Source organism: Myotis daubentonii, chromosome 1, assembly GCF_963259705.1.
Source record: "Myotis daubentonii chromosome 1, mMyoDau2.1, whole genome shotgun sequence".
Classification (NCBI taxonomy): domain Eukaryota; kingdom Metazoa; phylum Chordata; class Mammalia; order Chiroptera; family Vespertilionidae; genus Myotis; species Myotis daubentonii.
The window spans coordinates 192,813,188-192,837,953 of record NC_081840.1 but is presented as its reverse complement, the minus strand read 5'-3'; the positions used below and the strand labels follow the sequence as shown (position 1 = coordinate 192,837,953).

Genomic DNA, 24,766 nt, shown 5'->3' with positions numbered 1-24,766 from the left:
GACCTGAAAAATTCCATTATCTAGGCAGCATGGCCAGCATTGTGGAATGAGAGTAGTGTAGTGGGAACCCATTTTATGGGTTTGTCCTAAAATAAATGTGGGTTTCATCCTGCCATTGAAGAGCAGTCGGGACTTGGGCAGTTTCTTAACAGCTTTGAGTCATGGTTTCCTCATGAGGAAGTGGAGACAATAACATGTATCTTAAAAGTAAGAGTGAAAAACTCTAATACAGGATAGTGCATGCTTCTGAAATGTTAACTTCTTCACCGCCACCCATTCCCTCTATCAAGAATGCCTATAGGATTGGGGAAAATCCCTCTTATCATATAACATTTACCTCTGTAGCAAAACAAGGGCAAGAATAGTGTACTTGCTAACAAAGAATTCAGAGTCTTTATATGAGTATCTACTAAACTATCAAATAATGTCCCTTGAAATAATGATTTTATGCATAGGCAAAGGAGTTATAGATTATTTTCATAGGCCTGTGATGTCACTTTCTAAGCATATAAATGCAACAAAATACAAATATGATGGATTTCCTTGCACAGCAAGTTGTTTGCTCTGCTCTTTACCAAAGGAGGCTGATATCATACAATACGGAGAGAAGGGAGCGTTTGTGGACAGTGGTACCCCTCTTGTAGGAAGGTAGGAATGCAGTTCTTCCACCTGTTTCATAAGCAGATGCTTGTCTAGGGGAAGAGAACCACCTAAAGCGCATCAGCAGCAGGTCTCGTTTTGCAGAGGGTAAACACACTTTTCTATTTTTTGCAAGTAATGCTACATTACAGAGTTACAAATCAATTCCTAATTAGGTTTCCCATAATTATGCTGGTGTCCTACAAGCTCAGTGTCAAACTCTAGTTACAAAAAACATTCAAATACAAAGATTCATAAATAGGTCTTTGAGAAAATTGGATGCTGATTGAATTTAAAATATTTAGCATAAGACATTCCAACATTTTCATTAGAATGAACTGAAATCATTATACAGAGGCTGTAATTTAAATTCTTCTGGAAAAGGGTCAAGCATGACAATCCGATTTAACTGTGTTCAAAGGGTTTTTATTTTTTGAAAAAATATAAAATTTCATATCTTACACTACAAAAACATGTACACAAACCAAATGCACAGAGAGCTTCAGATGAGGGAAAATACATAAGTGCTAATCCGTCCTTGAATTAACGTTGAGGCAGGGACTGGAGATACCCTGATGCCTGGTGTAAAATAAGATACACTTGGCCTGAAACTCAGAGATCTTAATAAACATATTAACAAATGAGTGAGTCTAAGTTTTATTCTCAGACTAATATAAAGGAAGCTCACATATTCTTAAATAATTAATTGTCAAACCATAGCAGTCTAAATATTCAAAAGTCTGTTGACCATTGAAATCTCTGCTGTTAGTATAGCTCAGCCTTAATAAACATATTTTGCCACTTTCATTTAGAAGAGACATGCTATTTGCTTTTGATTATTATAAATAGACTCTCTTTTTAAAAAGAATTGGTGTCTTCTCCTAAGCAACAATTATATGGTCATTCTGGACAAAGATATTGAATCATTTATATGTCAAAAGACTCTCAGAAATCAACAAGAAATGAAAAGAAATATTTTTTCTACTTTTCATTTGATACATTACTATATAATTAACAGTATGATAGAGAAACATATTTGATGTAATTAGTTGTGTTATGTAGTTTCAAAAAGGATGGCAATTCCAATTATTAATTTCAAATAAAAGTAGTGTTTTGACTATTTATTCATTATCATCAACATCTTATTATACCTACTTGTAATCTACTTTGAGATTAAACATCTGGCAGGACATAAGCAAAGACTGTTTACTATCATACTTAGCTTTCTTTTTTTTTCTTATTTTTAGAAAGAAAAAATGAGAAACAATCTCACTCTACTATGCAACATTGTACATCTAGTAAATTTCTAACATCTGACTCAAACAGCATTTGCTGTCCAATCCATAGTTACAGCCAAAAAGTCTTCCACAGGTAAGTATCTCTGCTTGTGCTTCTGAGAACCCACTTTGAATGGGAGAAGGAAGGGTGTTAACAATCCTTGAACTTTCACATAGAGATTAAATAGCAGACATGCAAACACATAGGTGTTCAAATGATAGTAATGTTTCTTTTAAATCTGAAATATGAAACTATTTTTTCACCATTGCACATGGTTACAACTCTTTTACAGACTGACTTAAGGATGTTCTTAACTTTTGGCAACTCTGAGACTAATTATGCTGGCCACATTTAAGTGTATATAGAATATTGGAATATAATTTTTACAGAACACTGACTTGGTGATTAACATATGAGAAATCAATGACCATGCACATTATTTTTTTTTAAATGAGAAGATGAAAATCTTTACATTTTTACATATAATTCATACATTTCAATGGCCAAGAACAACAGATTATATGGCATTTTTACATGTGAGCAAATGGCAAGATGGGGAAAGTAGTAATTAAGTGATTCCAACAGATATCAGCAAGTTGAATATTACTCCCTGCTTATAGTTAATTTTCAAAGTAACACTGACAAAGACTCACGCCCTAAAGATATTGCTACTGGTAGTTACAAAAACATTATGTATCATTTGACAAATCTATCTTTTGTGGTAAAATTATTGAAACTATGTTTTGTTTTCAGTTGTCTGGTGGGTGACAAATTGAACCAAAATGATAAGAAATCACACAATCAAGATCTGTCAAACCTTGCCCTGGGTTACTGCCTCGCGGCTTTTCACAAAAGCTGTTTCTTTCTCCTGTTCCACTTCTCACATTTATAGATGAGATTGGCACTTCCCAGTTGGTGATATATCCAGAGGCGAACAAATATTTCCTCTCTTAGGGGAAGTACATCTTATTTGAAAGTCTCTTTATTCCTTCTAAAATCATAGTGGCATTCCTTAGAAATTTTCAACCAAAATTAAATATGGATGCAAGTTATGTGTCTATTTAACATTTATCTCAATTTACTTTCCAAATGAACACCGAGATTGCAAAGGAAGCAAATCAATTTGATCCAAATTAATGCATAACGTTCTTTGGGTGGAAAAGAGGAAACTTACATTGTTACTTCAAATTCTAATCACTTAGATGTATTCTATCCTGACCTTCTAATCATCTTTGAACATATAAAGCTGGAAAACAATTTAGCAGCTATCTTTCTTATGTGTAACTGATTCTGGCTAGTCTATCAGCTCTAAAAATTTATGCTTGTTTCTCTTTTAAATCAATAACTTTAGCCCTGGCCTGTGTGGCTCAGTTGGTTTGGCGTCATCTAGTGAATAGAAAGGTTGCCAGTTTGATTCCCAGTCAAGGCACATACTGGGTTGTGGCTGGATCCTGGGTAGGAGGCATGCAAGAGGCAGCTGATCAATGTTTAGTTCTCACATCAATGTCTCTCTCTCTCTCTCTCTCTCTCTCTCCCCCCCTTTCTCTCTAAAAATCAATAAAAATATATTTTAAAAAATCAATAACTCTCTTATTACTTTGAAGTTGTTCAATTGTTACTTTATCACTTAGATTTGGTTGTTTTACAAAATTTAATACAGTGCAACACAATCTCCAATTATTTTGTACAAAAGGAATTCATTTAGCTAATTTTATGTTTATTGAAATGAACAAATGCATCTTTAATAATGGCAATGCCTACTTACTTGCTAATTCCACCTCTCTCTACTTTCTCTCAAAATTTCACTGAACCAGAGTATATTTGAAGCATAGATTGTTTGGAGCCATAGTATACTATAGACCTAATAAGCAAGTATAGTCATAATTAGAAATAAATCAACATGTCCTTTGAAAATTGTTTAGAACTTCTTCTTTTCCTTATTTTTCACCTTGTTCTTTAGCAAAATGCTACATTACTACTTAACTAAAAGGTGGTCATGGTAGAAAGAAGTTATTTCTCAAAAGTTTACTATTTTATGTGCTAACATTCAACTAAAATAGGTGCTTGGGAAAGAGAAAGGAGGTGCCATTAGTATAATGCAGGTATATTTCCTATGGATTTCACTAATCCAGCCTATTCCTTATACCGTTTGGTAATCACAAGTAGGCTCTATTTTGTTTAAATGCCGTTCTCCTTGAATCACATGTCATTCCATGATTTCTATAAAGTGTAGTAATACAAAAATTTCATTATTTTAGTAAGAACCTCAGTTTTGTTCATATTCTAATAAACTTTACAATTGGTACCACAAATGTATCAGTCTTCATCAAGTATGGTATATAGAGTATACATAGGGTATATCTTATATTGCTTAATAAGGCCAATTAAATAAAACTTTAAATTGGTTCATCAAAATAAATTCAATTTGACATAACTGAATAGAAGATGAAATTTCCAAATGAATAGACAACCATCAACAAATAAAACATGCCAAGTCTTGAAATAGAGAAAATTATGAAGGAAGTAGATACATTTGTCATCATTTCATTGCTGCCTTAGTTATCAAAATTTCTAGAGCTGAGCTACAGGGAAATGGTTACAAAGGATTAACACTTAGGGGTAATGCTTAGTGCTATGTGCCTGGATTTAGCAACATTAACAGAAGTCTGCACAGTTAAATCCTTCATCCTTCTGAAAATGTGCCCTTCGGTGTCAACGTTGCTTGACAAGATATTTTCTGGGACTCAGAAAGGTGAAATTTCTTACAGGGGTGCAAGATTAATGGCTAGAAGAACTGTATTGTCACAGATATCAAAAAGTGTTTTTAAAAAGCCAAAGGGGATTTAATCTTACAGACATTTCCTGTTAGTGAATAAAGAGACTCAGTAGCTTTTGGGAACACGAGAGGAAAAAAGACACAGCTTGTGTTAAATTTTGTTTCACTGCTTCCCTATTTCTCCTGTTCATATTCCACTCTGGAACACTTGTTCCTGTATGCTGCTAAAATTAAAACTATTAAAAATGCAAGCAGAATGGTAATGCAAACAGGTGCAAGCACATATACACAAAACTCCAACTTAAATTGATTCCTGGGTATACAGCAAATGATACAGTATATACACATCTATTACCATCGAGTTTCTAGAAGAGCAGCTGAAAGTAAATTCTATAACACCGAAAAATAAATATACACCCTGTATTATACTTGTCCTTGATCAAGCAACATGTTTATACACTAGTTTCTATAACTTAACGCTGTGTAACAGCACTTTAAAATCGCAAAAGAAGTTACCTATTAAGAAATTATCTAACCATATTGCTCTTCAGTACACTTATGTAGACAATTAAGACTTGAAGTAAACTTCAGTAATTTGCAGCTTGTGTTAGCCCACACATGACTATAAAACTTTGCCCTTCAAGTAGATTCTTGGAAGTTTTGAAAGGTGCTGCCTTCATTCAGTCTAGAAAGGTGCTGTTTACAGTTATATATTTCATGTACAAAATTTTGTAGAAGTGGTGGGAAGGGTTTTTTGTTGTAAGATAAGATCATGTTTAACCTTGTGTTGTTATTCCAAGGAGGTCATATTAGTTTCTTAAAAAATGACACTGAGAAGAAGCTAAAACACTGATTACAAATTCTGTGGCTGAAAGAAATGCTCCCAAAAGGTTTAGAAATCACCGAGTTTTCCTTTCCCCCCTCTTTGTTAAAATAAATCTCAGGGCTTGTTTACAAAGTGCAGAAACATTCATTCAATGAAAGGACAGTCAAGTGAAGTTACAATGGCACCATCCCGTTTGCCAGCTGCGCCTTCATTTCTTGAAGGCTGCTCATGATCTTCTTCTGGTGACCAACAAGAGTCACTCCGAGCCGTCTCAAATCCCTGCATGAAGAAAGCACACATTGGATGTATGTATTGATTCAGTTTGTAGCACACCTCAATATTTCACGCTGGCAAGGAGGCAAGTATTTTACAGAAACTAATTTGATTTAGACATACAGGGTCCAATTCTCAAAGGCAGGCTCCAAAAATGTACCTCAAATGTCTTTTTATCATCCAGAAACTATTGACAATGAGGAGTGATACTATATTTATTTGCCCCATTTTAGACATCATAATGTTGGTGGCGCAGAGTGGTAAAAAAACAAATCTGCACATGCTTCCCAATGAATATGTAAATTAAAGGGTACAATTTCATTGAACAGTTTTGAAAATATGGATCTACAATATGAACATGCCCATTTTTTTTGCTAAAAGGAGTTAGCATAAAATAGATTTTTAAAAAATCACAGCTAAGCTATTGAAGACTAAACTCTTCAAATGACTTAGTCAGTACAATCATTTTATACAACAGATATCTTTAGGAGTTAGTTACCACTATACTGCTTTTATAAAACTTCCAAATATTTTATTTTTTACGTGGAATCCAAGTGCCAGAACCTTATATCTTTGCCAAATAATGTCTAGGTTCTACTGGCGCTTAGAGCATCCTGAAGATTATACACTATCAGAAAGCCTTTTCAACCAAGGTACTTCCATTCTGTTTCTTCTCAACAAGCTTAGTATCCAAAAGAAAGTTACAAATGTTTAGATTTCAAAAATAACAACATGTTGTGGAGCTCAAGTCCAGTGCCCATGGTTTTAAAATGTTATTTCTTAGGATATTTTGGAATTCTATCCCCTTAAGGGTATGTATTTGGCAAATATAATGATTTGTGTATGTTTGGCAAGTGGTAACACTAATTATAAGACAAATGACCGCGAACAATTCAACATTTTTAAACAAAGTTGCCATGTTAGATTTCTTAGATAAATATTTTATAGAACATTATGCTAAAAGTAGAATATTTTTGCATTTAGTAAATGTATTAATTTTATGTTGTCTGAGAAGTTTATGAAAATGGATGCAATGACATAGAGTCATTATATATAAAATTGAATAATTTTGAAAACTCAAAGACATCTTAATTATCAGATGATAGAATTTAAATAAATAGGCATGTAAGCGCCATATGCATTAGTATTGGGAATAATTGTTTATTTAAATAATATATTTGGTTCCTTTTTCTCTTTATGTTTTGATTTCTTATGAGAGATTTAGCAAATGGCAAGCAGCTAAAGAAGAAATAGTGCATGATTATGGCAGAAACATATTTCTTAGGATGTAACTATTAAACATTAAACTGAGAGATTATCAAAGCTACAAGACACCAGAATACAATATTAAAATAATAATAATAATAATAATAGTAGTAGTAGGCATGGAAAACAATCATCAGTAAAACGTAAAACACCAGTAAAAATTCACTTTGAAACAAAATCACTGTTGTTGGCTATGAAACAGAATACACACTTGCTAGCTGCAGGCTAACACAGAAATAAAGGAGGTTTAGTTTATTCTTATTTCTTTTAAAGTAAGCCAGAGTTCTCAGGCTCGCCCCTGTTAACATTAGGCTGAACAGTTCTCTGTGTGGGAGCTATCTCATGCATTGCAGACTACCCAGCAGCACCCCTTATCTCTCCCCACTGAACACCGGAATGGCTGCACCACCTCTGGCTTTTTGTTGTGATAAGACAAAATATCTCCATTTTTGCCATATGTCTTTTAAGTGGCAAAAATCTCCCCTGGTTGAGAACCACTGCACCAACTATAAAAATAATAGGTCACAATTAAGAGGTCTTATTTTTATACGTTTGAAAAATATATACCTCTATGAAATAAATTTTTGCTAATCTCCTTTTATGGATGAGGAAACAAAGTCTTAAAGAATTTAAATTAGTTGGCTAGATAGCACAGCCAGTGGGTAGCAGAGGTAGGACTAACACCAGGAACCTAATGCCATAGTTCATCCTCCTTGACTTTCTCATTACTCTCAGGTGTGATTTTGAGAAGAGTACTTCAAATTACATGCTATTACTCATTCATCTGTAAAATGAGAACTCTGTAGACATAATATCAAATATCCAAAATTCTAAAAGAAAGAACATAGTTAATGAAGGAAACTGGACACAGACTTTTTTTGTCTGAGACTGTGGTAACCCAATCTGTACTTCATGAACATTTCAGTTTTGAGCTAAAATTCTCATGTTTCCACATGTAACTGATGAATCATGAAGATTTTTGTTTATCAGGGTATTGATGGGTGCTCACTAGCATACTTTGGATGTACATTAAGAAAAAAACCCCTAATATTTCTTAATGTAAAACAAAAAACTCTACTGTACAGTTTAAATAACTAATATTTAAATATAGTTCTATAATAAAACATGTTTTATCATATGCTTTATATACCCCAGGTGGAAAGGACCAATGTAATAAATAAACTTAAATTGCACAATTTATATGGCTAATCCAATTATTAACATTGTAGTTTGGAAAACAACCATTATTATTTGTTCTGAAAAACCTGAAAGAAAAGGAATTTATAGGTTTTCCCACTGAAAAGGCAGGAACTTTACATATAAAATACCAAAACCTTAATTTGCAGTATGTAAATGTGTGTATGCAGATTTCTACATGTGTGTGTTTTTCATATTCCAACTCGTGGTTGTTTTGTCTAACTGATACCAAAACATTGGTTTGACTTATTTTTATTTCCACTGTTTTAACTTATTTTTATATTATGGGCAAATATAACTTCATTCTCTGAAAATAACAACACAAGAAACATTCTGGGTCAGTGCTTTGAATGATATTTGTGATGCTTTTTGTAATGATATTGCAAATGAGAATTCAAATGGTATTAGAAAAATATTTCCAGGAGAGGTTAAATAACTTTATTTCTATAATGTTAAATGCATTATTTTATTTTAAGTAGTTTTGTCTCACACTTTTGCAATTTCTAACAACATCCATTTTACTCCTCAAAGTACATATTAAATTATCAATTTAGCAGTGATAATATGAGATAAATTTGATAAAAATTAAAGTATTTTACATTTAAACCATGCATATATACTATTTTACTCATTTCATTTTCCTATATAGAAAATTTTATAGCTGGGCAAATATTTAAGTGTGTCACCATTATAAAAATTACCCTATTTTATTATGACCAGCTGGAATCTTAAGTAACACCCAAAGACAATTTTAATGATGAAAACTATATTTCAGCATAGGCTTATAAATTTAAACATGATGGGAATAGCATTGTTACATTAAAAATACTTTGGGTTTTGTCAACAAAGCATGATTAGTTTTAGAAAAGCTGAAAATATAAATAATTACCATTGCATTTTATTATTCCACTAGAGGCCCGGTGCACAAAAATTTGTGTAGTCAGCGGGGAAAGGGGGGGCCCTCAGCCCGGCCTGTGCCCTCTCCCAGTCTGGGACCCCTCGGGAGATAACGACCTGCTGGCTTAGGCCTGCTCCCGGGTGGCAGAGGGCAGGCCCAATCTCTAGGTGCAACCACTGGTCGGGCTCAGAGCAGGGCCGATTGGGAGGTTGCGATGCCACCCTCAGTCATGCTCAGGGTAGGGCCGATTGGGGGTTTGGGGCACCGCCCCCTGTCACACTCAAGGCAGGGTCGATAGGGAGGTTGTGGAGCCACCCCCTGTCACACACGGAGCAGAGCTGATCAGGGGGTTGGGGCGCTGCCCCCTGTCACACACAGAGCAGGGCCCATTAGGGGGGTTGGGGCTCCGTACCCTGCCACGCACAGAGCAGGGTCGATCAGGGGGTTGGGGAGCTCCACCCTGTCACACACAGAGTAGGAGAAATAGGGGAGTTGGGGCACCGCCCCCTGTCACACACACAGTAGGGCAGATCAGGGGGTTGGGGCGCCACCCTCTATCACCCACAGAGCAGGGCCAATCAGGGCGTTGGGGCGCTGCCACTGTCACACTCAAGGCAGGGCCGATGGGGAGGTTATGGCTCTACCCCATCACACACAGAGCAGGGCCCGTGGGGGGGGGGGGCGGTTTGCGGCGTCGCACCCTGTCACACACAGTGCCGCAGGGCGATCAGGGGGTTGGGGAGCTCCCCTGTATCAGGCACAGAGCAGGGCTGATCAGGAGGTTGGGGCGCCTTCCCATGTCACGAACAGAGCAGGGCTAATAGGTAGGTTGTGGCCCCACCCCCTGTCACACAAAGAGCTGCAGGGCGATCAAGAGGTTTGGGCGCTGCCCCCTGTCACGCTGATCCTGGTGCCGGGAGGCCTCTCGGCTCCGCTGATCCCAATGCTGGGAGGCATATTACCCTTTTACTGTATAGGATAGAGGCCTGGTGCATGTGTGGGGGCCGGCTGGCTTGCCCTGAAGAGTGTCCTGGATCAGGGTGGGGGTCCCCACTTGGATGCCTGGCCAGCCTGGGTGAGGGGCTGAGGGCTGTTTGAAGCTGGTCACACACCCTTCAGGGTGGGGGTCCCCACTGGGGTGCCTGGCCAGTCTGGGTGAGGTGCTGAGGGCTGTTTTCAGGCTGGCAGGTGACGGAAGCTCCCAACCACTCCTTTTTTTCTTTTTTTTTTTTAAAAATTCTGGGCCAGCTTTAGCTCTGAGGCTCCAGCTCTTAGGCATCCGCTCCTGAAAGCAGGTATCTGGTTTGTTTCGGTTCTATAATCGAAACTCTGTATCAACTCCAGATCTGAGATCCCGGCTCGCTGAAAGCAGGTTTCTGGGGTTTTCTTTAGCTTCTATATTCGTTACAATGTTTCTTAAACTGCAGGCTCAGAGGCTGGCAAGGCAGGCGGGGAACGTTGGAGTCCTCCGTCACTGAAGCAAGCAAGCCTCATGTTAATTTCAAGCTGCCTGGCTGCCGGCCGCCATCTTGGCTGGCAGTTAATTTGCATATCATCTGATTAGCCAATGGGAAGGGTAGCGGTCGTACGCCAATTACCATGTTTCTCTTTTATTAGATAGGATAATACTAAACAATGAAAAGTACTAATATTCTGATACTAAAATGGCAAAATGAAAAATAAAGAATATGAGAGGTGTCTAGTTAATATTGGACACCTCATTCAAGATTTAATTTATCCATTGTGGATGAGTCATTCTTCTCCCTTCTGCTTCACACACCCTTTAGCCATTTCACTGGTATTTAGTCCCATCAACATTGGCTGGATAGGAGAAGGGTGAAGAGAGCTTAATGAGTAGTCACTAAATTTCACTATTATTTGTCACTCAGAAGTATGTTGGGAATTTGTTGGCTTGGTCATGATCTTCAATGGATGACACATTGTAAGGTTTAGACTAAAAGTTTTATCTTAATTATATAGAACAAATAGGATAGTCAGTATTCGTATGTGTGCTTTCATTGTAAAAAATTAGCATAATGACTGTATTAAAATGTTAAGAAATTTATTTGAATTAGTGTGTACAAATTTTGCTCAGCATTTGGGAAACTTTCATTTCAGTAGTTTACACACAATTGGTATAATATTTAAATTCATTGGGTTGCACTCATTTTCTGAATAATCAGTGTTACAATAAAAGCCTGACAAGAACTTTAAAAAGCAACTGTAGGCTCAATCTCCAGTAGGTGGTGTGCATGCGGCAGCTGATCAATGATTCTCTCTCATCATTGATGTTTCTATCTCTCTCCCTCTCTGAAATCAATAAAAATATATTTTAAAAAACAACAGAAAAAACTGTAATACTATCCTCAATTCAAATATTTGTATTCAATTTGAAACACACCTGAAGCTCACAGTTCTTCGTCAACAATACTTCAGTGCATTTACACACCATAGCACAGAGTGTTCATTATTGCCATAACAATTACTGTAATATTAGTTCTTTACACAGAATATCAAGGTTTAGGCACAGGGAACATCAACAGCAATGTCTAGGGTTGAAAGCCTCTTCTGGTGAACATGTTTTGACTCTAAGATCTCAAATTTTTTATTTTCTTTCCACATTAAGCCATATTTGCATGTATTAACAAAATAATAATAATAATAAATTAAAATTAAACCTTTATGAAAAATTTTTTTACCTAAGTGAGTGGTTGTAAAACACTAATTCTTTATGTTTCTTTTTCTAAACCCGTTATGAGAACAAATTTTATGGCACAAATTATTATACATATTTTTCTATTTAGGTATATGGCAATTTGATATTTTGTTTTATATAAATAATTTCAAGTTTTTTTATAAGCATTTATTATAGGTATGAATGCATTCTTCAAATTCTCAGTTTCTATTCTGGCAGTAACATTGTTTATAATATTTTATTATAATATTATACATGTTTCATGAAATTAATATTTAGATATGGGTAAAGACCATGTGTAAAAAATCATTATCAAAGTGTTTAAAAAGCTTGTTTTGGTTTTAGCTGGTACCCCAGTTTCTTTGCCATGAGTCTTTAATAATGATGAATATATATATCCTATATAATAAAAGGCTAATATGAAAATTGACCGAACAGCAGAGTGACCAGTCACTATGACGTGTACTGGCCACCAGGGGGCAGATGCTCAACACAGGAGCTGCCTCCAGGGGGTCAGTGCACTCCCACAGGGGAAGTGCCACTCAGCCAGAAGCTAGGATCATAGCTGGCGAGTGCAGTGATGGTGGTGGGAGCCTCTCCTACCTCTGTGGTAGCACTAAGGACCCCTCAGGGGATGTCCGATTGCTGGCTTAGGTCTGCTCCCCGGTTGAGCCTAAGCTGGCAGTCAGACATCCCCCAAGAGGTCTTGGACTGCGAGAGGGTGCAAGCCAGGCTGAGGAAACGGCCTCTAATATATATATATATATATATATATATATATATATATATATAGCAATCAAAATTCACAGATACATATTTTTCTTTTACTTTATATTTCTGACTAAAGAAGCAATTGATTACTTGCTATTTTGTAAGTTAGTTATGATATTATTCGACAAATATATTCTTACCAACTAGAAAAATGTGGTCAAAACACAATAAACAAGAGAACATATAGTTAGAGGTGCTGGACTCTCTAAGAAATGAGCTTCACTGGAGTTAGTTAACCTCTGCTGGCCCAGGTCTTACTAAGGAATGTGTTCAGGATGTGTTTATTTGGGCTCCCAGAATGTGAAGCAATTGACATATGGAGGACAACATTCCCTGAACAAAAAGATGTCCGTATGACTCCTAATTTCACCTTACTCTTCTGGTCAGAGTAAATTAATTAAAAGACAAAAATATCTGATGGAGGCACTATAGCAAAAGGCAAGAAGCTACCAAAGTAACAGAGATACAGAAAAAAATGACCAGACAAAAATTACTGGAGAATACAAATGAAATGGCGAACCATTATAAGATAGAAGAAGGTATTAGGGCTTGAAAGAAACATACAAATGAAGAGAGTTTGGGGATAGGAAAGTAAAGAGGAAAGAATTAAAAGAAATAAGACAATATGAAATCATAATGCTAAAATATTAAACATAATTATAGTATTTTGGGATCCCTATGAGACAAAGTAAAATAAGTTGGTAGTGCAAAAATCATTATTTGTGATTGTAACTATTCTGTGAAGGGAAAAGCTAAAAGGTAGTAGAATGATATATATGTATATATGTGCTATTTAAATAAAAAGGAGACATTGTTTAATGCAAATACTTTTATTATATATTTACAAGTAATCTGACATTGGGTAGAAGAAATACCTACAGTATCATTTTAATATAAAATGACAAATGACTTTAATAAATTAAAATGACCATTTTTACTGAAAAATTAAATAGCAATCATGTAAAAATAGTTTTAAATTATCAGTAAACTTTTCTGTTCACTATATTAAATATAGCACAAATGAGCTCTTTGAGTGTCCAAAAAAAATAACGGGCCAAGAAAATGTGTCTTCAAATAGATATGATTTGATGGTGATAGTGAGAATGAGATTCAGTAAATTATGAGAGCAAGCTGAGTGGTGATTTTAGGTCCTTTCAGTTATAGGTATAATGGAATAGAAATGTGGAGAATGTGTGATCTTAACTGGTGATAAATGACAGTACCCTGTTACCTTTTCTGTGGCTGTGCAGTGGGTTCAATGAATCAAAATGCCAGAATAATACAAATGGTGACCAAGAACTGCTCAGTGCTCATGTTATGTGAAGTGATGGGATATGGACCGTGGCTTACTGCTTTAGAATGTTCTACCATGTTCTAATCCTTATAACAATATTTTAACCTTTGAATTGGAAGGTACTTGAAGTAATTTATCATTATATTTGCAGGTTAAAACATTATTCATGTTTATGTAATCTAGATGAAATCACCATAATGACAAATAATTTTCACAAATAACAAATATTAGGCTGAAATAATTACACATACAGAATATATAATAAAATACAAACCACTTACAACCTTAAAGGATTTAGTATTTAACTCTAATGATTTTTATTCAATAAGATTTGAGAAATTTCACCTTAATCGTGCAAACATAAGAGGGCACAATTGGTTCCACTGAGATTGCACCAAATAACAAATCAGAGGCAGGATCTAATATATTCTTGGATGGCAAGAATATAAGGTGCACCACTTAGAGATTAAAGGAGATCCTTGCCTGAGAAGCTGTGTTTAAGCGGCTGTTTCCTGGTTGTTCATCATAGCTAAAATTTAAGGATGTTTTTTCTTATGTAGGACTAGTCATACCAATTGTGCTTACATTTGTTTTGTATTTACATTTATATAACACAGAGACCAGTATAAAAACTTTGTCAAGAAAACATCTTTTCCACAACATGAATTACCATTATTTTGCCAAAAAGCTGTTTTCCCAATTATTCAAATATCCCAGTGCTATTTGTTTGAAGCATAGAAGCAAAGAAACTGGACACAAGTAGCATTAACCATGCAATTGTTAACAATACAGGCAAAACGAAGAGGCTTCTTTGAAAGCTGCCACACATGGACAAAAGTTAATTGGTTTGCTTTGACCTCATCCAGATAGGTTTCTGAACAAATTCTCTCGCCCCAGCAATTATGTAAAAATTATCAGAAAAATTACTCACTCCAAGGTCACCTGAGCCACAGCGTCCATTGAACTGTATCCATTTTCCATGAAAATCTCTGTGTACCGGCCCATTTTGATTGCTTCTAGCCATTCACCTACTGATCTGTAGGCCCCAGATCCCAGGGAGCCATGTTCTGCCAATAAAGTAGATACTCTAAAACACATAAAACATAAATATTAAAAGTAATATTTTAATCTTTATAAAAATTTATATTATAATGTTAGCTCATGTTAGATCGCTGGGTCTGTAAGTATATTGATATGGGAAAGTATGTAAATGCAAAACTGGAAGAAAATAATATTTTGAAATACAGAACACAACATCAAATGTTTATTCAAATGTTGTTCTATCCAGAGTCTATGAGGAATTGTAGTGACTTAATAAGTTAATTTTCTCAATATAAAACATTAGCTAAAAATTTCATGTAATGACTTAGATGTATTTATTTTCTACTATTGTTTTGTTTATGCAAATAAGATAAAAACTGCTACCAAATATAGATATGCGGGATAATTTGGGCAAAGCCAAATACTTGTAGACCTTGCTAGAGAAACTTGTGCTCACTTAATTTCTTAGGAAGTCTAGAACTTATTGTTGATCTCATTCTCTCATGTAGGGGCACTTGTTAATTCACCTAGGAGTAGTGAAACCTGGAAAACAAAAAATGTAACTCCAAACACATAAGAGAACTAAATAGGACCAATCAAACCATGGGATGTTTTTTCATTATACTAAATCCATACTCTTAAAAAACAAATTCATATTCTTCGGCCAAAAATAACATGACTATAATGATGATAATCATTTTTGGACATGTATATTAAGGAAATAATTGGAGGAAAGGGCAAAGAGTATATGTACAATTTTTTTTCTTCGACTGAGAGTAAACATTAAAAACAATTTAAATGGCCATTAATGGGTATTTATTTAAGTACATTTCAACCACAAGATATAGGATATCTTTCTTTCTACTCATATTTTCTGCACTTTCTCATTTCTCATTTCTACTTCAAACTACCCCAGTGTAGTTTCTTACAAACCGATTCTATAAAAATTGCTCTGGTTGAGCTGAGCAATTACCTCTATGTTGCCAAAGTCCGTGAAGATTTCCCAACCTGTAAGATGACTGACTTCTCAGAAACATCCGACATCACCACTACTATCTCCTTCTCAAACAGTTTTGAATCACCATTCTCTTTCTTGGCTACCATGTCCTTGAATGTTCCTGGTTTCTTCTTACTCTCCTTTGCCTGTTATTCCTTCTTTTTTTCTTTTCTTTTTTTTTTTTTTACTTTAAAATTTGGTGGGAACTAGGACTTGGCCCTTTATATTTTCTGCTCGGGCTGTAACCCCAGTCTACTTAGACAATTTTACCCAATTTCTTGCTTCAAATAGCATCTATTATTACCCAATTTTTATCTCCTGTATAGGTTCCTCCTATATTTATATGCCTACATCATGAATCCACATTTCTCATAGAAATATCACTCCAATATTTCTAAAACCATGCTCATCTTTTTTACATCCATTTCCTCCTGAAGTGCTCCCAGTATAGTATATGATACAATAGTTCACTCACTCCTTCCTTATCTTCCAATCCCTCACAATCTATCATTGTGCATACTATCCATTCTACCTCCCTATATTGCACATCTGACCACTTCTTTCTATCTCATTTGTTACCACCTTAGTTCAAGACATCATCATTTTACCTACACAACTACTCTAGCCTCCCAGTTATCCTCATAAATTGTACTCTCTCTCTCCATTCCAACACTAAAGTTGTTTTTTAATGTTTTTATTTTGTTTAGTGTATCTCTTCCATAATAGTGTATTGCTCAATGCTGTATACTCAGCACCTTGCCCACAGCATGACACAGTAGTTATTTGTTGCATGGGTAAATGGGAATCTTGTAGTGATTTGTAGCCATTAGGCATTAGGATCAAAGGCTCATTGAAGATGAAATATAGGTGGAAACAGCTGGAGAGGAGGATCTTGAAGGTGAGATTGTGGAAGAGATGCAAGTTTTGTTAATAGCCAAGTTTAGAATGTGACTATGACAAGAAGATTCCAAGGTATTTTAGAGACCAAAATCACTAAAGGAGAAAATTTCAATGTATTGAGAGATATCCAAACATCATCTACATGGTTACTGAAATCACCAAGTTTTGTGATAGGGATAGAATAGAGAAAGTGAATAAGTCAGGAACTAACCTTCTGGAGTTGGGATTTGTAGATGGCTAGTAAGTGGTATAGTCTTAAGCCAAATTTGTTTAAATGAAACCTAGCAAGCTAATTCTACATACTGCACACACGAAACTACTAAAATTCTTGGTAGATTTTTAAACTGCTCTCAAGCTACAATGATGATTCTGATATAAATTGACACATTTTAGAACATAAAAATGTCCCTTTTGATTTTCTTTCTTTATGACAGCTTAGTATAATTCAAATAAGTAGATGAGAGAAATATTTAATATTTTATATGGCAATAAACAGTTTGAAAGCAGATATTTTAGGAACAACATAAGGAATGATTGCTAAGAAGATGCATTCTCCAGTTGCTGCCACAGAAAGTTAATGATCCCTGAACAGAGTTTGAAGATTCATTCCTCATTTGTATTTAAAAATGAATTTTTGCCTAGTAAACAAATGTTATGTCAGAATCATAAAACTTATGTAACTTTATCAACAAATTGTTCCTCATTTAGTTCATGTTAGTACACAGCCAATTCAGTTCCTGGCATGACAGTTTTTTTTCTTATAAAAATATACTATTACCTCAAATACAGTGAAAATAACAATTGGACAAATCTTATAGTAAAGAATCAAACTGATTTATTTTTTGAGAGAATAATTCTATAACTTTTCAGGTTAAAGAATAATGTATGTTTTATAAAAATGTAACATTGTTTAAATATATATATATATATATACATATATATATATATGTATATATATATGTATATATATATATATATATATATATATATATGTATATATATATATGTATATATATATATTTGCTCATATAAAATCTTTCCACAAGCCCAGCCAGTGTTGCTCAGTGTTTGAGCATCAACCTATGAGTGAGGAGGTCATGCAATTAGATTCCAGGTCAGGGCACATGCTTGGGTTGTGGGCTTGATCCCCAGTAGGGGGCGAGTAGGAGGCAGCCAATTGATGAGTCTCTCTCATCATTGATGTTTTTACCTTTCCCTTCTTCTTTAAAATCAATGAAAAAAAATATATATAAATAAAATCTTGCCACAAAATTACTCATATTTGATTAGCCACATGTCTGTGTTCAACTAGGTAAGAGTAAAGGGTCGCTAAAAGCATTGTCGATATTCATAAAATATACAGACAACAGAACCAATTCTAAAAACATGAAAAGTAATTATTGGTAGATATCTCTAGTGTAAAATAGATCAGTGTTTATTTGGATTTTCCTTACGGTCTCATAATTTTACCTTTTCCCCATCCACATCTATGTGGGGTCTAATATACATGGAAATATATGCATTTGAGTGTTTTGGTTTTTAAAAAAATACTACCTAAACTTGGCTACAGTTAGCATTTTTCTGATATGGGCATGTTACACTATTAGATTAGGTATATGTGCTTTTTTTTAAAAAAAAAATATATATATTATTGATTTTTTACAGAGAGGAAGGGAGAGTGACAGAGAGTCAGAAACATTGATGAGAGAGAAACATCGATCAGCTGCCTCCTGCACACCCCCTACTGGGGATGTGCCCACATCCACAGTACATGCCCTTGACCGGAATCGAATCTGGGACCTTTCAGTCTGCAGGCCAAAGCTCTATCCACTGAGCCAAACCGGTTAGGGCAGGTATATGTGCTTTTAAGTATAATCATTTATATTTCATTTATTGTAAGAGAGTAACTTTATGCAAAAAAATGATAGTCAAATAAATTAGTATCATACATATTTAGAGGTTAATTTATGTCCATAGTGATTTAAAATTTGTAGAATCAATCTGAATTAGCTAAATTCAGGATAATCTCTCAGGTCTGGCCTGTACCTGCTCGATGCATTAACCAGCGTCTTCAGGCTGCTTGGGTTACGTATCAGCTTGTCCAGCATGTTCACTATTTCATCAAACTTGGGCCTGCTATTTCGGTCTTTCTGCCAGCAATCCAGCATTAATTGGTAGAGGGCAGCAGGACAGTCCATGGGGCTTGGCAGACGGTAGCCTTCCTCTACTGCCTTAATCACCTGTGTAAAGCAAAACAGAACCAGTCCCAACACCACACATTTAGTAGAGAAATTTCCCCCTATTTAACTTTCATCCTTTCTTATGCTTAACTCTTGCAATAACAACCAGGTTCACTATCTCTAAAATCCCCAATTACTTCCATTTGCTGTGAAATAAAACAACAAAATAAAGAAATAAATGTACTCTCACAATATAAAAATATAGGCTTTCTTCACATATTATAAGGAAAATAAATGGTAATCATTTTTACCTAAGAACTTGATGAAGACGATTTGTAAATTTAATTGACAAAAATAAACAGTTCATGTTTATTTATCCTTGAATTCTAGAATCAAATAGATATTAAATCTTTTTGTGATTTCTCTGAAAAGTTAATGTCTTTTTAATGAAAATGTATGAGCAGAACCACATTTTTTAAAGTAATGAAACTGCAATTTTATTTCAAAAGAGAGTTTTGGACGGGAAATGATGGATAAGTCAAAGGCTAGATTAGTATAATGATCTCATGTATCATTTAATAATGTCTAGTTCTTGCTGTTTATTATCATCTGCTGATTTCTGTCAGGAATTTAGAATAATTGTCTAGTAGCAAAAGCATTACAAATATCACTGATTTTAAATGAAAACCACACATATGAATATCAGTCTAATTGTAAGATTGCTTTATCAAAAACATTTGCAATGTCTAACTCCAGAAAATATGTATTTATGCTACTGAATATAATAATATAGGTATTATTCAATTATTAAAGATCAAAAGTTTGTGATAGAAAAATCCAGTAAAAATGAATATATTTCTTAAAATCCTATTGCAAATATTTCCTTAACATTAAAAATTAAGATTTTTTTTCATAAAGATTTTTGATTGATCTGACAAATGGAAAAAAACATAATGATTAGAATAGAAAATTTACAAAGATAATTTGAGTGATTGGGAAGAAGCCAATCTCTTTATGATAAAGGCAATGCCATTTGAACAAGATCATTGAGATGTAAAGAAGGTTAAATAGCAGATTTAAGGACATTGTGACAAAGAGATTGAGGGGAGATGAAAGTATTTGCAATAAAACAAGTTCAGGCCTATCACATGGATGGTTGTTGCTGTTAACTTTAGGCAAGTACATATTTGGGGCAATAAATGTTGACAGGTATAATTTGTACTTGTTTTATTTGATATGAATGGGGAACATTCATATGGCAATATGCAGAAATCTGGCACAGGAGATATTTAGGCTGATAGTATAAACTATAGGATCATCAGCACCCGGTCACAGTCTAAAGTCAGGTGTAGTTTATATTGTCCTGGTAAATGCATAAAATAAAGGCTTCTGAGAAGCACCAATAGTTAAATTCAGGTAGTTGAGAACTCTGAAAATAAATGTTTAAATAAATATTGAATAATTATGAGCAAAATACAAATGCTCCTCCACTTACATTGGGGTCACATCCCAATAAACTCATTGTAAATTGAGAATATAGTAAGTCAAAAATGCATTTAATAAACCTAACTTACAGAACATCATAACTTGGCCTAGCCTACATTAAACTTGCATAGAACATTTAAATTAGCCTACAGTTGGGCAAAATCATGTAATGCAAAGCCCATTTTATAATAAAGTGTTGAATATCTCCTGTAATTTGTTATGGGTATTGCTTTTGCAGTATCATAAAGTTGAAAAGTTGTAAGTCAAACCATAAGTCAGGAACTTGCTGTACCTGAGAGTCACCTACCACCTCAGTTAATAACTCAAAACAACATAAAAAGCTAAAAGGCGATTCCATGAAGGGGCGCCTCCACTGCGCTGAGCCACGAGAGTGGCTGCTGAAAGTGCCCACAATCCAGGCCTTTGAGGCCCAGAGCCAAGATCTGTGGTGCCAAGGCCCCCCTGTGTGTCAGGGCCCTGATGGGAGACAGATCATAATTGTGTTGCTATGAACATAGGGGTGCAGAGGTCTAAAGAATGCAATTATTGGATTGTGTGGGAAAGAAGAGGAGATGGACCTGAAAGGCCTTTTGGAAAGGACTTGAAGGCCATGATCCTGACTGTGAGGACTGCCCATGACCTGCCTGCCCATGTTTGTTGGTGTCTCCTGATTGTCCATGAGTAATTCCCTGTCTCCCTCTACCAGAGGATTTCCACTCTCCATGCTGAGATCCAGTCTGACCCTGACTGTCTCTGTGAGCCTCCGGAATGCCATTCACTGCCACTGGCCTCATTGTGACTAGATCCCCTTCTTCCAGTTCTGCCAGATCCTGACTGTGAGGACTGCCCATGACCTGCCTGCCCATGTTTGTCAGTGTCTCCTGACTGTCCATGAGTAGTAATCCCACTTCTAGGAATATATCCCAATAAATCAGAAACACCAAACAGAAAGGATATATGCACCCCTATGTTCACAGCAGCATAATTTACAATAGCTAAGATTTGGAAACAGCCTAAGTGCCCATCAGCATATGAGTGGATTAAAAAGCTGTGGTACATCTACACAAATGGAATACTACACTGCTATAAAAAAGAAGGAACTCTTACCATTTGCAACAGCATGGATGGACCTGGAGAGCATTATACTAAGTGAAATAAGCCAGTCAGAGAAAGATAAATAAATATCACATGATCTCACTCACTTGTGGAATATAATGAACAACATAAATTGATGGACAAAAATAGAGACAGAGAAGCATGGAACAGACTGTCTAACCTTAGAGGGAAGACAGGGGGATCGGGGGAGGGTGTTAGAGATCAACGAAAGAACTTGTATGCATGCATATAAGCATAACCTATGGACACAGACAGTAGGGGGGTGGGAATGGCCTGGGAGAGATCAAGAGGGAAAAAGGAGACATATGTAATACTTTAAACAATAAATAATTTAAATTTAAAAAAAAAATCTAAAAGGCAAACTACAATAGAAAATGCTACAAAAACTAAAACATGATTAATATATCTAATGTAGTTAAAGCTCAGACATATCTATAATAATAAAAGCATGATATGCTAATTAAACTGCATGTCCTTCCGGACAACCTTCTGGATAAAGCTGGGACTGCCTGGGTCCTGTGTGCTTGCTGGCAGCCAGAGGGGGTCCCGGGTGCCAGAGGGAAAGCAGTGCCAGGAGTCAGGGGAATAAAGGCCTATTCCTGCATAAATTTTGTGCATATCAGGCTTCTAGTTGAAAAATAAAATAAGAAAATAGATAAATGAGAAATAGCTACTAACCAAAAGCTTATAAAAGAAAAAAGGAAAGAAAAAAAAGACAGCCATAATTTTTATAGACAATCTGGCACCATGTCAGACGTGCTATATCTGAAATACTGCCATAAGCTCTGCATTTTGGGCATTGGCATGCAAATAAATAGTCTAAACACAATTTAAAGAATGCTACCTCTCCTAATACATAAACCTGCAACAGTGGGTGTCCAACATGGCACTGTTCACTTGGCAGCAAGTAATTCTATTGGGCCCTTTCCATCATGTAAGGCCCGTAGGTGCATCTTTTCAGATATAAATACCAATTTTGGGTACTGTTTGTTTTTGCTGCCCACAGAGCTTCACCCAACATTATAAGGTTGGAATATTTACCTACAAACCCAGAATCCTATCTAGCATATTACACAGCAAGGTTACCCACTTCAGAGTGAAGGATACATAAGAGTTATCACATACTCAGTGATGTGTTGTTAGATATTTAACAACTGGCTCTTTCTCCTGGGGAAAGAGATTTATTGCATTTTCTCATTTATCCTATCTAATAAAAGAGAAACATGGTAATTACCCGTACATCCGCTACCCTTCCCATTGGCTAATCAGGGCGATATGCAAATTAACTGCCAGCCAAGATGGCGGCCAGCAGCCAGGCTACTGAGACAAACAGGAGGCTTGCTTGCTTCAGTGACGGAGGAATCCAATGTTCCCCGCCTGCTGCTGCTGGGCTCTCAGCTGCTAAGAAACATTGTTACAAATATAGAAGCTAAACAAAACCCCAGAAACCTGTTTTCAGTCAGCCGCAATCTCAGAGCTGGAGTCGCAACAAAGTTTCAAATACAGAATGTAAACAAATCCAGAAACCTGCTTTCAGCAGCGAGGTCTCACAGCTAAAGCCAGCTCTCAGCTCCAGTGACAGCCATAAATCCAAGAATAAAAAAAAAAAAAAAAAAAAGGAAAAAAGGAGCGGTTGGGAGCTTCAGTCACCAGCCAGCTTGAAAACGGCCCTCAGCCCCTCACCCAGACTGGCCAGGCACCCCAGTGGGGACCCCCACCCTGAAGGGTGTGTGACCAGCTGCAAACAGCCATCATCCCCTCATCCAGGCTGGCCAGGCACCCCAGTGGGGACCCCCACCCTGATCCAGGACACCCTTCAGGGCAAACCAGCCGGCCCCTACCCGTGCACCAGGCCTCTATCCTATATAGTAAAAGGGTAATATGCCTCCCAGCACCGGGATTAGTGTGACAGGGGGCAGCGCCCAAAACCCCTGATCGCTCTGCGGCTCTGTGTGTGACAGGGGGTGGGGCCACAACCTCCCTATCTGCCCTGCTCTGTTCATGACAGGGGAAGGCGCCCCAACCTCCTGATCGGCTCTGCTCTGTGTGTGACAGGGTGAGGCCCCCCAACCCCCCCATGAGCCCTGCTCTGTATGTGACGGGGTGGAGCCTCAACCTCCCCATCGGCCCTGCCCTGAGTATGACAGGGGGGAGTGCCCCAACCCCCCAATTGGCCCTACCCTGAGTGTGACTGAGGGTGGCATCACAACCTCCTGATCGGACCTGCTCTGTGGGTGACGGGGCGGCGCCCCAACCTCCCCATCGACCATGCCTTGAGTGTGACAGGGGGCGGTGCCCCAATCCCCCAATTGGCCCTACCCTGTGTGTGACTGAGTGTGGCATCACAACCTCCTGATTGGCCCTGCTCTGCGCGTGACAGGGGGCAGCGCCCCAACCCCCTGATCGGCCGGCTCTGTATGTGACAGGGGTGGCACCACAACCCCCTGATCTGCCCTGCTCTGTGCGTGACAGGGGGTGGCGCCGCAACCTCCCCATCAACCCTGCCTTGAGTGTGACAGGGGGTGGCGCCCCAACCCCCCAATCGGCCCTACCCTGAGCGTGACTGAGGGTGGCATCACAACCTCCCAATCTGCCCTGCTTTGTGCATGACAGGGGGCGGCGCCCCAACTCCCCAATCAGCCCTGCTCTGAGCCAGACCAGGGGTTGCACCTAGGGATTGGGCCTGCCCTCTGCCACTGGGGAGCAGGCCTAAGCCAGCAGGTTGTTATCTCCCAAGGGGTCACAGAGAGGGCACAGGCCAGGCTGAGGGACCCCCCCTCCCCCCTCTCGAGTGCACAAATTTTTGTGCACCAGGCCTCTAGTCTATATATATATAAAAGTCTAAGTAACCGTTTGACCAGTCATTATGACGTGCTCTGACCACCAAGGGGCAGACACTCAAGCTTGAGCTGCCTGCCCCTTGGTGGTCAGTGTGTTCCCACAGCCAACCTCCCACAGCCCCTTTCCCAGCTTACTGAACTGGATGACCAGATTGGTGCGGCCATCCTCCTGTGGCCCCTCCCCCAAGCCAGCCAACCTCCCACAGCCCCTCCCCCCACCCACTGCAACCTCCCGCCACCCCAATTGGCCCCAGTCGCCAGCCAGGCCAAAGGACTCCACCCATGCATGAATCC

At 37.2% G+C, this 24,766-nt stretch overlaps 1 protein-coding gene across 6 annotated transcripts in view; it reads right to left on the bottom strand.

Annotated features, from left to right (window-relative positions):
• Positions 1-1,043: 1,043 nt before the first annotated feature.
• Positions 1,044-24,766, bottom strand: part of EPHA5 (EPH receptor A5) — a 356,087-nt gene continuing 332,364 nt past the window's right edge. For 5 of the 6 annotated variants that reach the window (XM_059670011.1, XM_059669975.1, XM_059670021.1 and 2 more), the window contains 3 exons: positions 18,898-19,091; positions 14,845-15,000; positions 1,044-5,798 (listed from right to left, as the gene is read on the bottom strand). In XM_059670011.1, coding sequence (XP_059525994.1) covers positions 5,693-5,798; positions 14,845-15,000; positions 18,898-19,091 — 456 coding nt within the window. In that variant the 3' untranslated portion in view covers positions 1,044-5,692. Of the gene's footprint in view, positions 5,799-13,462; positions 15,001-18,897; positions 19,092-24,766 lie in introns of those variants that run through there. The other variant, XM_059670003.1, reaches the window with a different exon arrangement.